General features: G+C 42.8%; 1 protein-coding gene across 3 annotated transcripts in view; it reads left to right on the top strand.

Annotated features, from left to right (window-relative positions):
- LOC122396362 (potassium/sodium hyperpolarization-activated cyclic nucleotide-gated channel 2) overlaps nt 1-12,169 on the top strand; it is a 70,456-nt gene that overhangs the window by 49,788 nt on the left and 8,499 nt on the right. For 2 of the 3 annotated variants that reach the window (XM_043394687.1, XM_043394688.1), the window contains 6 exons: nt 7,617-7,766; nt 8,197-8,415; nt 9,052-9,198; nt 9,274-9,391; nt 9,760-10,036; nt 11,951-12,086. In XM_043394687.1, coding sequence (XP_043250622.1) covers nt 7,617-7,766; nt 8,197-8,415; nt 9,052-9,198; nt 9,274-9,391; nt 9,760-10,036; nt 11,951-12,086 — 1,047 coding nt within the window. Of the gene's footprint in view, nt 1-7,616; nt 7,767-8,196; nt 8,416-9,051; nt 9,199-9,273; nt 9,392-9,759; nt 10,049-11,950; nt 12,087-12,169 lie in introns of all 3 variants that reach the window. The other variant, XM_043394686.1, reaches the window with a different exon arrangement.

The following is a 12,169-nucleotide window of genomic DNA, read 5'->3' on the forward strand; positions in this document are numbered from 1 at the left end:
CGCGGCCCCCGTGCGTCGCGAGCCAATAAAAAAAAAAAAATGAAAGAAAAAACCCGCGACAGAATCGATCGCGATCAAGATCACAGACGTCCCCCCACGTAGAATCGCTGTCTACTCGTGGAATCCCTCCCCCCTCTTTCACTTTCTTTCCGTCTGTTTCTCACGTTACTCTGCCTGATTTGCTGTATTTTATATTTTCCGTCTGTCCAGTTCTCTGTTCCGTTTCCGCGGATTTTTTCTTTTCAACCTGAATTTCCCAACAGTGTCCCCCGGGACCGTAAACGGTCCCCATCCGCCCTGTGCAACCCATTGGGACCGTCGAGTCGGAAGAACAAGGCGGCCCGCACTCTGTACCAAGCCCACTTGTCCACGCACTGTCTCTTGAAACGCTTTTTTGATCGCTAGACGGTGTGCACGATCCTTTGGAAACGAGCGCACGTTGATTGGGCGTCCCTTCTCTGTCGCTTTGTTGCAAAATCGCACACTGTGCCGCTGTTGGCGATGGCTGCTCGACCCAGCCGCCATTTTCCCAACCCCCCCGGGGCTACGAGTTGCTTTGGATGTCACACGGAGTCCCTGTCCAAGGGTCTAGGACCTAAAGTCTCGTCGGAGTCCTTCGGAAAAGAGGATCGATTTGGATGTTTCAGTCTGGGTTAGCGGGTCTCAACCTTTTGGTAAACTTGGGAGGAAGACGGACTGCCCGAGAGTTCCTCCATTTTGTTTTCAGGGCTAATTTGTTCCAAGAAACACCACCGAAACTGTGAGTCCTCTGATCAGAAATTTTGCCATTGAAATCAGCGAACTAAAATGGCGACTTTGCTTGGAAGTCAATAACACTGGGGTGAGGTAAAGGAACCCGACGTTTGGCCGTGTTCCAGTAGTTGACACTTGGCGGCACTTAGGTTTCTGGCAGCGATGTTCTCAAAACGAAGGCAGTAAAATAGCCATGGGGCTAATCAAGATTTCCTTGGCAATATTTAATCATACTTATTTCACTTAAGAGATCACTTTAGAGATCACCGAATCGAAGAGAGGTTAAGTACTGAAATTTTAGGTTAGGTGTCAACTACTGGGTACACTTAAAATTGGACTTTCTTCATTTTGGTTTCAGAATCAGACTTCAAACGTGGCTCCATAAAAGACAGATCAGTATTCAAACTATTTGTTGAGGATTCCAACTATACTGTTTAACATCCCCTATTTATTAATGTTAGCAACCATGGATCCTCCTACTATTAGGTACCCCAAAATGGCCCCTTAAGAGTCACAATCAATATTATTGAAACTGTTCTTTGAGGAGTCCACCTGGTTCAAACATCTTGACCCCCAAATTTGCAGACTATCAGAACCCACAAACGTCACCTGGTCAACGTCTTTAAAAGATCCCTGTTCCTATTACCTGAGGAGCCCCTGAAAGAGCCTCTTTCTTCTCTATTTGCCAAAAAGGTTGACCCTAGCAGCACACCCCACTAAACGATTGCTTCCCTCGTGAAAGGGGGATGAGAGCCAGACGAGTGTTGACTTCTCCTAGACCCTGTAGGTTACGAATTATCGCATTTAACTTCGACGGACATTCAAAGCGATTGGATAGTCCCGTTTGACGTGTTCGGGGCGGTTTGACGCCCGTCGAGCCCATCGCCGACCATCATCGTGAGACCTCCAGCCCAATGGATCCCCAGTTCCCACCGACTCCCCCCACCCGTTTGTACGAGGCGCATCGCTGTTCTTTTCCTAGATGAGTAACGAAAACGGAAATGAAACGAACCAGAAAGGAAACGGAATAACAATTAGGGCGCAGTGTATGAGAGTAGAGAGCTCGCTACCCCTACCGCTGCTCTGCGAACGACTTTCACCCTCTCTCTCTCGCCTCCTTGTTCCACGCCCCTTGAGCCTCTGTTGCTTCTCGGCCAAGAAAATGCACCCCTTTTGTGATACTGGCTGGCTGTCTGTGTGGCTGCAAGCAGGCGCAGGGAAAAAGAAAAAAAAAAAAAAAAAAAAGACTATAAACGATACAGCGAGAGGAAGAGGTGGCTTGCTTCGTTGCTTAGAGCCTGGCTTTTTCGCCGCTTGATGATTGTTTGACTTGGCAGCTGGCGTTCTTTTACGTTCTCTGTCTCTCCATATCTCTCTTATCTCTCTCTATCTCTCTCTCTGTCTGTCTCTTCCCATCTCCTGTTATTTTTTTTTTTCATTTCGATTCTCTGTGTTTCCTTTCTCGTTCCGCGTCGTTTTGTTCTTCTTCGTTTTCTTTTTTTTTCTTTTTTTTTTATCTTTTTACAAACTTTGTTCCGTCTCGTTTTAACGTTGTTTTGCGTTCCGTCTCCCCTGCGCGCGTTTTAGTCGCTTGAACGTCGGGGGAACGTTCCCGGCCCCCAGATTGGCGATCGCTCCTTTTCGGTACCAGTGTCGATGCCTCGTTTCTTTCTGTTTGTTTCCTTGTTTGTTCACGTTGCGTTGTTTTTTCTTCTTTTTGGTTTTGTTCCCCGATTTGTTCTCGTTTCTGTGTGATTATTTTCCGTTGATTTTTCTTGTTTTTTTAGTAACGCTGTTGCCACACATCTGCGCGCGCGTGTCTGTACGTGTATGCGCGCCCCGTCGTCCAGCGTCGTGTATACACATGCATACACCGCGCACGTGTATGATATTTGATAGTAAAAAAAAAAAAAAAGTATCGCCATATCGTTACCCGTACCGACCATTTTGGATCATTAGCTGTTCATTTATTACCGTGAAGAATCGTTACCGAACAAAAGCTTTCGTCTTTAAATGGACTTGTGACTGTCTCTTGTAGAACAGAAGGTTGGATGTTCAGTTTTCTATGTATATGTATATGTATATCGTTCCTTTGTTTGTCTCGTTATCTTTCCTTGTTTTTCTTTTCTCTTTTTTTTCTTTTTAAATCTTTTGTTTTTCTGAATGATTCAAAACCATGCGTATGCATATCCACTATGCGCGCGCTCCCATGCGTGACAGAAATCACGTGCCATTGATACGCGCGCAACCAACCAGTGTGTAACCATCGAACTCTACGTAGCGCGCGTGCGCGCCCGTGTATGTGTACCGCATGACGATGTTTGTTAGTTTGTTCTGTTTTTTTTTTCGTTTAAACATTATTATTTATGTTCTTAATGCCAGGTAATGTATTGAACTAGTTGTGGTCTAGCAGTAAGTTTTCATCGCCCGCCCCCCCCACCACCAAACCCCCCCCCCCCCCACCGTTTACAAACCCGTACTGTCCAGTAGGCGCAGAAACAATACATCGACTTTATCAGCCATGGGTCATCACGATAATAGAGACACGCGCGATCATTCCACCGGCCGTTAGTAGTTAGACGGACTTATGTGTGCTTTTTCTTCCACCCCCCCAAAATCGAAATCGAATGACGATTCCCTTTGCCGCGGAACCATTCGAACCACTCGAAGTACGTCGATTCTCGAACGACTGAGAAAATTGGGGCTGCAGGGAGAATGCGTCGCCCCCTGCTGGACCGAATCGTCGCCATTTGATTTCGAGACGAGTGACAAACACGCACCGTGGTCGTCCGATATTCGGAAAAACAAGAATTGGTTAACGTTATGCCGACACGTTCACTGTCCGTGACCCGTCCGAGGGTCATAGCGCCGTGCTATCGAATACGCCGATCGGGGACCGGACAGTGAACGCGCGGAGTCCTGTTTTGGTACGCGTTACGTGTCGTTGTACGAATCTCTGAACGTATTGGGACGCTGTCTCTGGAGTCATTCGGGTTTTGGAGCTTCCATCACGTACTAATACGTTCTTCATGGAACGGAACAATTGTATGATACGTGGCAGCATCGATTGCGTAGTTCAAAACACATGGTACGTGTGCATTACGTAGTACTACGTCCTTCCATAATGATAAGAAGTCTATTTAATCCTTAATACTAGAATCTCCGATCTTTTTTACAAATTAGTAACGTCGTAAAAATGAACGTAGTACTACGTTTACCTTTGTTTTGACGTATCTACAATTTTCAAATAATAGAATGTTTTTTGTGGCCCACATAATAAGCTTTTTGTATTGTAATATTACAGCCATACAGTAACAATGAACATAGTAGTACGTCTGCTCCTATTTAAACGTAGTTTGACTACGTTTTGAAGAAACAGAATATCTTATGTAGACCATGTACAATATTACACCACATTTCTCACAGATTCACGATAAAAAGATCGATGCTGTCGCGTTCAGTAAGCAAACAAGTGCGCCATATTGCGAGCGTACGGCTCTTTATAAGTTCCAATATGGCGTCTTCAGTGGTTCCCCTTGCGATCCGGTTGATTTTGACTCCAGCAGATGGCGCGTCTCAGTGGAATCCCGAGACGCGAAACCGATTGACCAAGTTTGCGGTAATGTTTCGCCAGCCCGGAAATGGAACGACAATAAGAACGATAACAGCATGGCGTCGATGGCCTTGGCTGAGTATCGGGCCGCGGTTCAAATTGGAAAACTTGTCGAGATCGGCCGCGGATTAAAATCGGGGTCAGAGATCGTTTCCCGCGATCGGGCTTCCTTTGGCGCGCGTTTCCAAAAAGCGGAAACGGAAACGCGCGCCCCCGCGAGAAACGTGTGCTGTACATAACCACGATACGCACATACCATCGAAACCCCCTGACAACCGATCCTTAGACTCTAGCCCTTGGATCGATTGGAGAGCGCAGAGAGCACCCTTGACGAGATTCCGATCCGAGAGAGCGAGCCAATTGCCAGGCTGTTCTTTCTTTGGATGTGTTCAAGCAGAAATTACTACCTATGATCGTTGTATTATTTTCTTTATTTGTATGGGATTAATTTTGACTTCGTTTTGGCTTACAAATGGATATTATATCAATTGTACACCCATGTTCAAAGTGTGACTTTACCTTCTTACAATTGCACGCCACTTAAAATACCAATATGGCCACCCAAGCAATATGGCCGCCAATATATACAGTTAAGAAATTTACCTGCACTGCTGTTGCAATCGACAAAGAAGTCTATGTTAATCCCATTCAGTATATTAATAATGAAATTCAATATCGAGACGAGGTTAATCAAACCCAACGTCGATTTACAGGTTATGTACGCGGCGAATAATTTTTTATGCTGCAAAATAGCTGGGGAATGAAAATAGATACGCGTTGTTTGATATAGTCGATTCAGAAGTCGTAAATAATTTTCAAAGCGCTTCGATTCCAGTACGCTGGAGCATAAACGTGCCGGATATGACTTCGCGTTTCTGAAATTCAAATCACGCGCAACGAAGAGATCCAGTACGGTCGAATTGCATGAATAATTCGATAAACGATACTCCCGAGTCGAAATTTCGACGTCATTCGCGCCTCGAAACCGGAAGAAAGGGAGTTTTTACGTCTGGACTGGCGAACGTTTTATTCCACACGGCGATAATGAATTTATAATCAGCCGTCTAATCGATCCCGATAAATCTCTCGTTGACATGTTTAATTGGCTCTACCAGCAACTAGTTTACGTACCAGGAAACGAACGAACGTTTCCGCGAAAGGCAAACCCGTACCTGTCGAGGCTTTAAAAAATTTTAATATCATTGGAAAATGATTTTTTTCTCTTTTGTTCTCATTTCGAACTGCACGAATGAAAATAGAGCTTCGGGTCGAGCGATGGTAGAAGCTATTTAGAGAACACTTTAACGATAAATTATTATTTAAAATTTTTCCCCCAATTTTTGTTCGATCTCAAAAAGGCTTTTTTTTAGTTCGGTATCTAACGTTCGAATATGTTTCGTTTTTATTCAAACGAGTATGGAAATCGCGAATCAGCTCGAAACCTGTTGCAGACAAAAACCCACTCGAGGAGGCTTTGAAAAATTAATTACGCTTTCAGATTCAATCGACAGTTTTTTCTTTTCCAGTTCATCAAAGAACGCCCGTCGCGATCAATCGCGATGCTTTTTGAAATTCGAAACCAGCGTTTTAAAGCGATCCTTTTTTTCTCGTTTATTCGAACGGAGGTTGAACATCGAGAATCAGTGTGAAACTAACGGATGCAGCATTATCTCTTGGAATTACAACGATCAGTTGAATGGAAATATCATTAATATATACAGTACTGTTTATAATTATCTGAATACCTCTATATTCTACTATAGTTGACCACAATCAATTGGTGACTTAAGACCGCTAAGAGGTTATCGCCACCATATTGTTTTCCCAACCCAACGCGGAAAAAACTGTCATGGCGCCGAGACTAAGCAAAATTGGGCATCGTAATAATTTCTATTTGAATAAACGTTCGTTAAACTCTTCGAAAAAACTTTGTTCTTGGCTTTGAATTGCCACTTGACTGTGATCCAAGTAATGATCCAGTTCCTCGGAGAAAAAGTCACGATTGTCTATTGCGTAACAATACATCAAAACGATAAAAATTCAAGACTCTGCGTAGGCGTCTGAATTAACATACACTGCTGTAACAGAATTACTAGGCGTTGAAAAAAAAACTGGTCGAGCCAATCAAGCGCGAAGAATGGAAATTAACGATAATTCGTGTAATTATGAACAGTACTGCGACGCAGTGAAAATGAAGACATTATTGAAATGTAGTGATCCGTCTGTCACGATCGTGAGTGATGGCTCGTTCTCGTCAATGTAGCTTCTGCGTTCTCCAGCTTCTTTTCTTAGTGAAGGACTTGGATTCCCAAATCGTGCTTATGGCGCACTGTTCAGCCGAACAGTTTGCAATATCGCGTTGCAATCGATCGGATTGCAATCATTGGACGCGTCGCGTTTGCCGAAAATTCGGACGCAGGAATCGTTCTGAACAGGTCCAGCCTATAAGCGGGTCTGCGAATCTTGGCCAAGCAGTGCAAATTGATACATACATACATACATACATATATATATACATATATATATATAATATATATACGTATATACATATATTGTATACATTTATTATTTTTGTTTCTTCTGTTTAGAGCATTCGTAGAGTAATCATTATTATAAACGTTTTTTAGGTTACATTGACTTGTTCTTTTGTGTGCCACGTGATGCGTATTTTCTAATGTAGCATGCTTTTTTTGGACTGAAAACTGAAACCCGGAAGTATGAACAGCGAAGACTACTTAGGAGAGAGATTACACTAAAATCGTTCGCGTTCAAACCTGAGGGCGCCATCTTTGCATACTAACAGAGCCCAAGACGAAGAAACAATTTTATCGCGTGAATAGAATCAACGCACCTTTCGTCTGGACCAAGAAGATAGTCTCGAACCGATAGTACAATTGAATGTTAACGTCTGAACAAGTAGAACGCGATGACCTATCTTCGTCCGGATAAAAAGGATTCTCTGATCGTTGCTAACATCGTCAAAGATGTGCCCCGTTCAGGTCTGAACGCTCGAACGTCAGGTAGTTTACTTGGTCCTTGATTCAGACTTTGGATAACAATTACTAAGATAGTTTTGACAATGTATTCAGTGAATTAATATTTGACGCGTTTTTGTACAACACTCGCTTATTTGCTGTACACTACGCAACCGGAGCTTTGGATAACGAGAGAAGTTTTTAACTGAAGTGTGAACAACATCTTGGCTACCGGGATCGACGCGAGAATAAACCTGTGTCGTTGTTGTTGGCAGTTCCTGAATATGGCATCGGTGTTCATGCGGATTTTTAACCTGATTTGCATGATGCTCCTAATCGGCCACTGGAGTGGCTGTCTGCAATTCCTGGTTCCTATGCTCCAAGGGTTTCCTAGTAACTCGTGGGTCGCCATTAACGAGTTGCAAGTAAGTATATCGCTTCTATGACACCACTTCTTGCCACTCTTCTTCATTATTCGGTCGATGCTTCCAGGTGTAAGGGTCCCTGGCTTTCAGATCGAACTTACACCTTGAAAGTCAACCGACTTTGACCATACTGCATTAAATAATAAGAAACAATCTACCCTTCTAGATCTAGCTCGTAACTTATTCCAGACACTGTCTTCTGAGTAATGAAAGAGAAGATAATAAGTTTTCCCCGCCATTTTGTGCCTTCTTTCCTTGATTACCGTTTCCTTTCTTTGCTGCTAAAGAACAAAGAACGAAAAGATTCCAAGGTCCCTTTCTTGTCTCTTGCGACTCTTTTCACTGTTGCTAACTGGCTAATTGAATCGTTGATTCTTACACTAGCTCACGAAGTTAATCGATTTAGCAGAGAACTACCGTTGTTTTCCAGGACTCATTTTGGCTGGAACAATATTCATGGGCCCTTTTCAAGGCCATGTCGCACATGCTCTGCATAGGATACGGAAGGTTTCCACCGCAGTCCTTGACCGACATGTGGCTCACGATGCTCAGCATGATCAGCGGTGCTACCTGTTACGCACTTTTCCTTGGACACGCGACGAATCTCATCCAATCTCTCGATTCCTCGAGAAGACAATACCGCGAGAAGGTAGTTAACATTCAAGAAGCAAACACCGCCAGCGAAGGAACCTCGGCTTTCCTCTTTGTGTCCATCTTCCTCGTTCAGTTCAAGCTCCGGTCCTTTGAAGTCTTGGATTCCCAGCAGTGGCTCTGTTATAACTCCCCCTTTTAATTCATGGCTCTTTAAAATATTTAAATGAATCTCTGCAAGCATAAAAGTCAGCCGCATTATTATACGTTTGCTCGATCTTTTGTATTGAGTAAATATTGAACATCTTATATAGTACTCTTGTAGACACTGTCAGTATTTCGCTCGGAGTTGGAATTAAGTTTAGTAGCGCCATTAGTGGAGAAATGGTGAAGCATACTTTCTCCAATGGCGGCGCTAGTAATAGAGACAACAACTATTTTACTAATATACTACAACATGTCATAAACAGTATAATAAACTGTTACCACTGTTAATAATTCATGAAATTAAGTCTGAAGCGGTATAGTTCCATTCAATATGGCCACAGGTTCACAGAAGGTTTAGGTACTGAGCTATTCTTATCATGCAAACGAACTATGCCCCTAAGCAAAGCAAAATGTCCTCAAAAGTATCCTTGCTGTAAATCTGAACGTCGAACAGGAAGCATCGATTAACCGTTTTTGGTAAACCCAGGTGAAACAAGTAGAGGAGTACATGGCCTACCGAAAGTTACCACGAGAAATGAGACAGAGGATCACGGAGTACTTCGAGCACCGCTACCAGGGCAAATTCTTCGACGAGGAGTTGATTCTTGGAGAGCTCTCGGAGAAACTAAGAGAAGTACGCCCTAACAGCAGACCCTGATCCACCAGACGCGACGTTTCTCCGCTTTCTTAACCCGTTCTTTCGTTACAGGATGTGATCAACTACAACTGCAGATCGCTGGTCGCGTCTGTACCCTTCTTTGCCAACGCCGATTCGAACTTTGTCTCGGACGTCGTCACTAAACTGAGATACGAAGTCTTCCAGCCAGGTACCGATTCCTAGATTCATAAGTTTAGTCTAAGCCGTTTAGTGCAAGCTTTAGTCTTCTTTAAGGTTTAGCTTAAGCCGTGTGAGAGGATGTTACCAGTTTGAAAACGTAATTTTCAATTACATCTCGTTAAGAAGTCCTGATGAACAATTAGAGCTGCCTAACAGTCTCTGAAACAAGCTAAATTGAGGCAACATGGAACTTTCTGAACGTTCTAGTAGTCTCGCAAATATGGAATATCAACGTTACGTTACACGTATGCCCCCCCCCCCCCCGACGACCATTTGCTCTCGAACGAGTTGTATCGTGTTGCCCCGGTGTTTCTTGCGTCCCGATGACGTGATATCAGAAGCAATTGCGCGTTGCAGGTGATATCATCATCAAGGAAGGTACAATCGGCTCGAAAATGTACTTCATACAAGAAGGCATAGTCGATATCGTAATGGCGAACGGCGAAGTCGCGACCTCGCTGTCGGACGGTTCATACTTTGGCGAGATTTGCCTGCTGACGAACGCGAGGAGAGTGGCGTCAGTCCGCGCAGAGACCTACTGCAATCTCTTCAGCCTCTCGGTGGATCACTTCAACGCCGTGTTGGACCAGTATCCGCTAATGCGCAGAACGATGGAAAGCGTTGCCGCCGAGAGGTATAAGCTTTGGTTAGGTTTGTTCTATCGAGTTGGTGTGCTACTAGATGTCAATCATCACTCCCACCTCCATGTTGATTTTGTTGAACATTGTGTACTGTCCGACAAATCGAAATCAGTCATTTTACTCGTTGTCCAAACATCATGTCGCTTCTCTTTAACATGTTATCAAATATAATTTCTCTGTATTACGCTGGTTTGGACTCGATGTGCTTGTTTTACATACACTTTACACAACACAAGAATTGAAACTTTTTTGGTCTCGACACTCAGCGGTGTGAAAAAAAACACAAAAAAAAAGGAACGAAATTTTTGTCTCTTTTCGATCGAAACGGTGACAGTGCAGAATCTGTTTTTTGGGGGAGAAAGTTTTACAACGAAAGCGCACTAACTTTGGAACGACCAATGGACGCTGTATCTGCCGGATACGCGTTCGAAATGAGTTGAGAGGGTTCCGACAAAATATTTTCTCGGTTGCGAAATTTTTTGTTCGACGACGCGGCCGAACGATCTGCGTTACAAAGATATTAATTGATTAAGAAACCATGAGACATCGCGACAAAATATTTTTTACACTCTCGACACATTCACTACATAGTAATGTTGTATTCATAATTTTGCATAACATTCTTTATAAATCAGTTGGATTCTAAGTTTTGCTGCACCTTCGCAGAATCACATTTCTTGGTTGCTTCGTCGGAGCCACCGTTTTTTGAACGAACTACGTTTACACGGCACCTTAACAATCAAATATTGCAGTTTTTCTTTTTCGTTTGCTGAAATGTATCTACTAATCGCATAATTTGACACAGTGTGTACTTTATTTGAACATTCGATCAACGTACTGATAAAAAACAATAGTTATCCACGTTGCTCTAAAACCACTGGCCGGAGAAACAATGTAACAACTACGGTGAATCCCCTGGGGTAGGTATAGTTTCATTTTTTATCCGCTGGAGGCGCTAATAGTAAGGACAACTATCTTTTGTCCGCTTGTGATCCGCTTCAAAACAAGACTACGAAATCACACCTTGAGTTAAAAATAACTTGAAGAATACGATCGTAAGCTAGTAGAAAACAGGAATTATAACATGCAAAATTAATGCACAGAACCAAATATAAATAAAAGTACATGGGGAAACTCAAACTGCATGTGGTGAGACACAACATGGATGTTTTTTAAGTTTGAGTTTGCATCTTACGGGTAGGAAAGAAGGTACGGTAAAAATCATCTTTCAGGGATAGTTCTCCAACAGAAATTGTTGGAGTATTCTAAAATAAAACGTGATAAGTATCAATAAGTAGCAGAAGAGTGTATCTAGGGAGAAAGAGATAATCTTGGAAGGAGTTCTGAGCCATATTGGGTCAGACATTCTAGTCAGACTTGGAATGGCTACTAATTAATGGACATTAATGTCATAATTAAATTGTTTTGAGATTTATATCTAAAATTAAAAGACTAAAAATTAGTAATGCCATACAGACTCATTGAAAAAGAAAGGGTTAAGTAGAAGTATGTGATATTAGCGTTTATAACCCGTGTAAACGTACGTCATTTTGAAGTTTCTACATGAATTGTAATTCAGCTTAAATCGAGAATCGAATATGAATTGTATCGTGTCCTTGGAAGACTTACACTGCAGATACTTGGGATCGAAACGTGATTCTGCAGGCTGCATATCAAAGCTACTAACTTTCTTTTACCCAATCTTGTACCTCACATTGTAAAACCTTTAGCGGTGCAAGTGGTATTAGAACAAATAATACTAATCTGTTTGCAAGTCGCGGACGGAGTAAAAAAGTTTGGTTAGGAAAAACCTGTACTGCTAAACGGTTTGTAAGTCGATCGATGTGAATAATCGTTGGTTGTGTTTCATGCAACATTCCCTACGCTTAATTGTGCTCTCATTTTAGGTTGAACAAAATCGGGAAGAACCCGAACCTGGTGGCTCATCGCGAGGAGGATCTTGGCAGCGAGTCGAAAACGATAAACGCAGTGGTGAACGCGCTCGCGGAGCAAGCTGCGCACGCTAGCGCCAGTGAAGAATCGGTAAATACATTTTATAACATCGATAATAATCAGCTACACCTTATTTAGAACTTCTCTGTTAAAAATAATCAATTGCTGAGAAG

This window comes from Colletes gigas, unplaced genomic scaffold (assembly GCF_013123115.1).
Source record: "Colletes gigas isolate AHSC1104 unplaced genomic scaffold, ASM1312311v1 Colletes_gigas_Sc00007, whole genome shotgun sequence".
Lineage (NCBI taxonomy): Eukaryota > Metazoa > Arthropoda > Insecta > Hymenoptera > Colletidae > Colletes > Colletes gigas.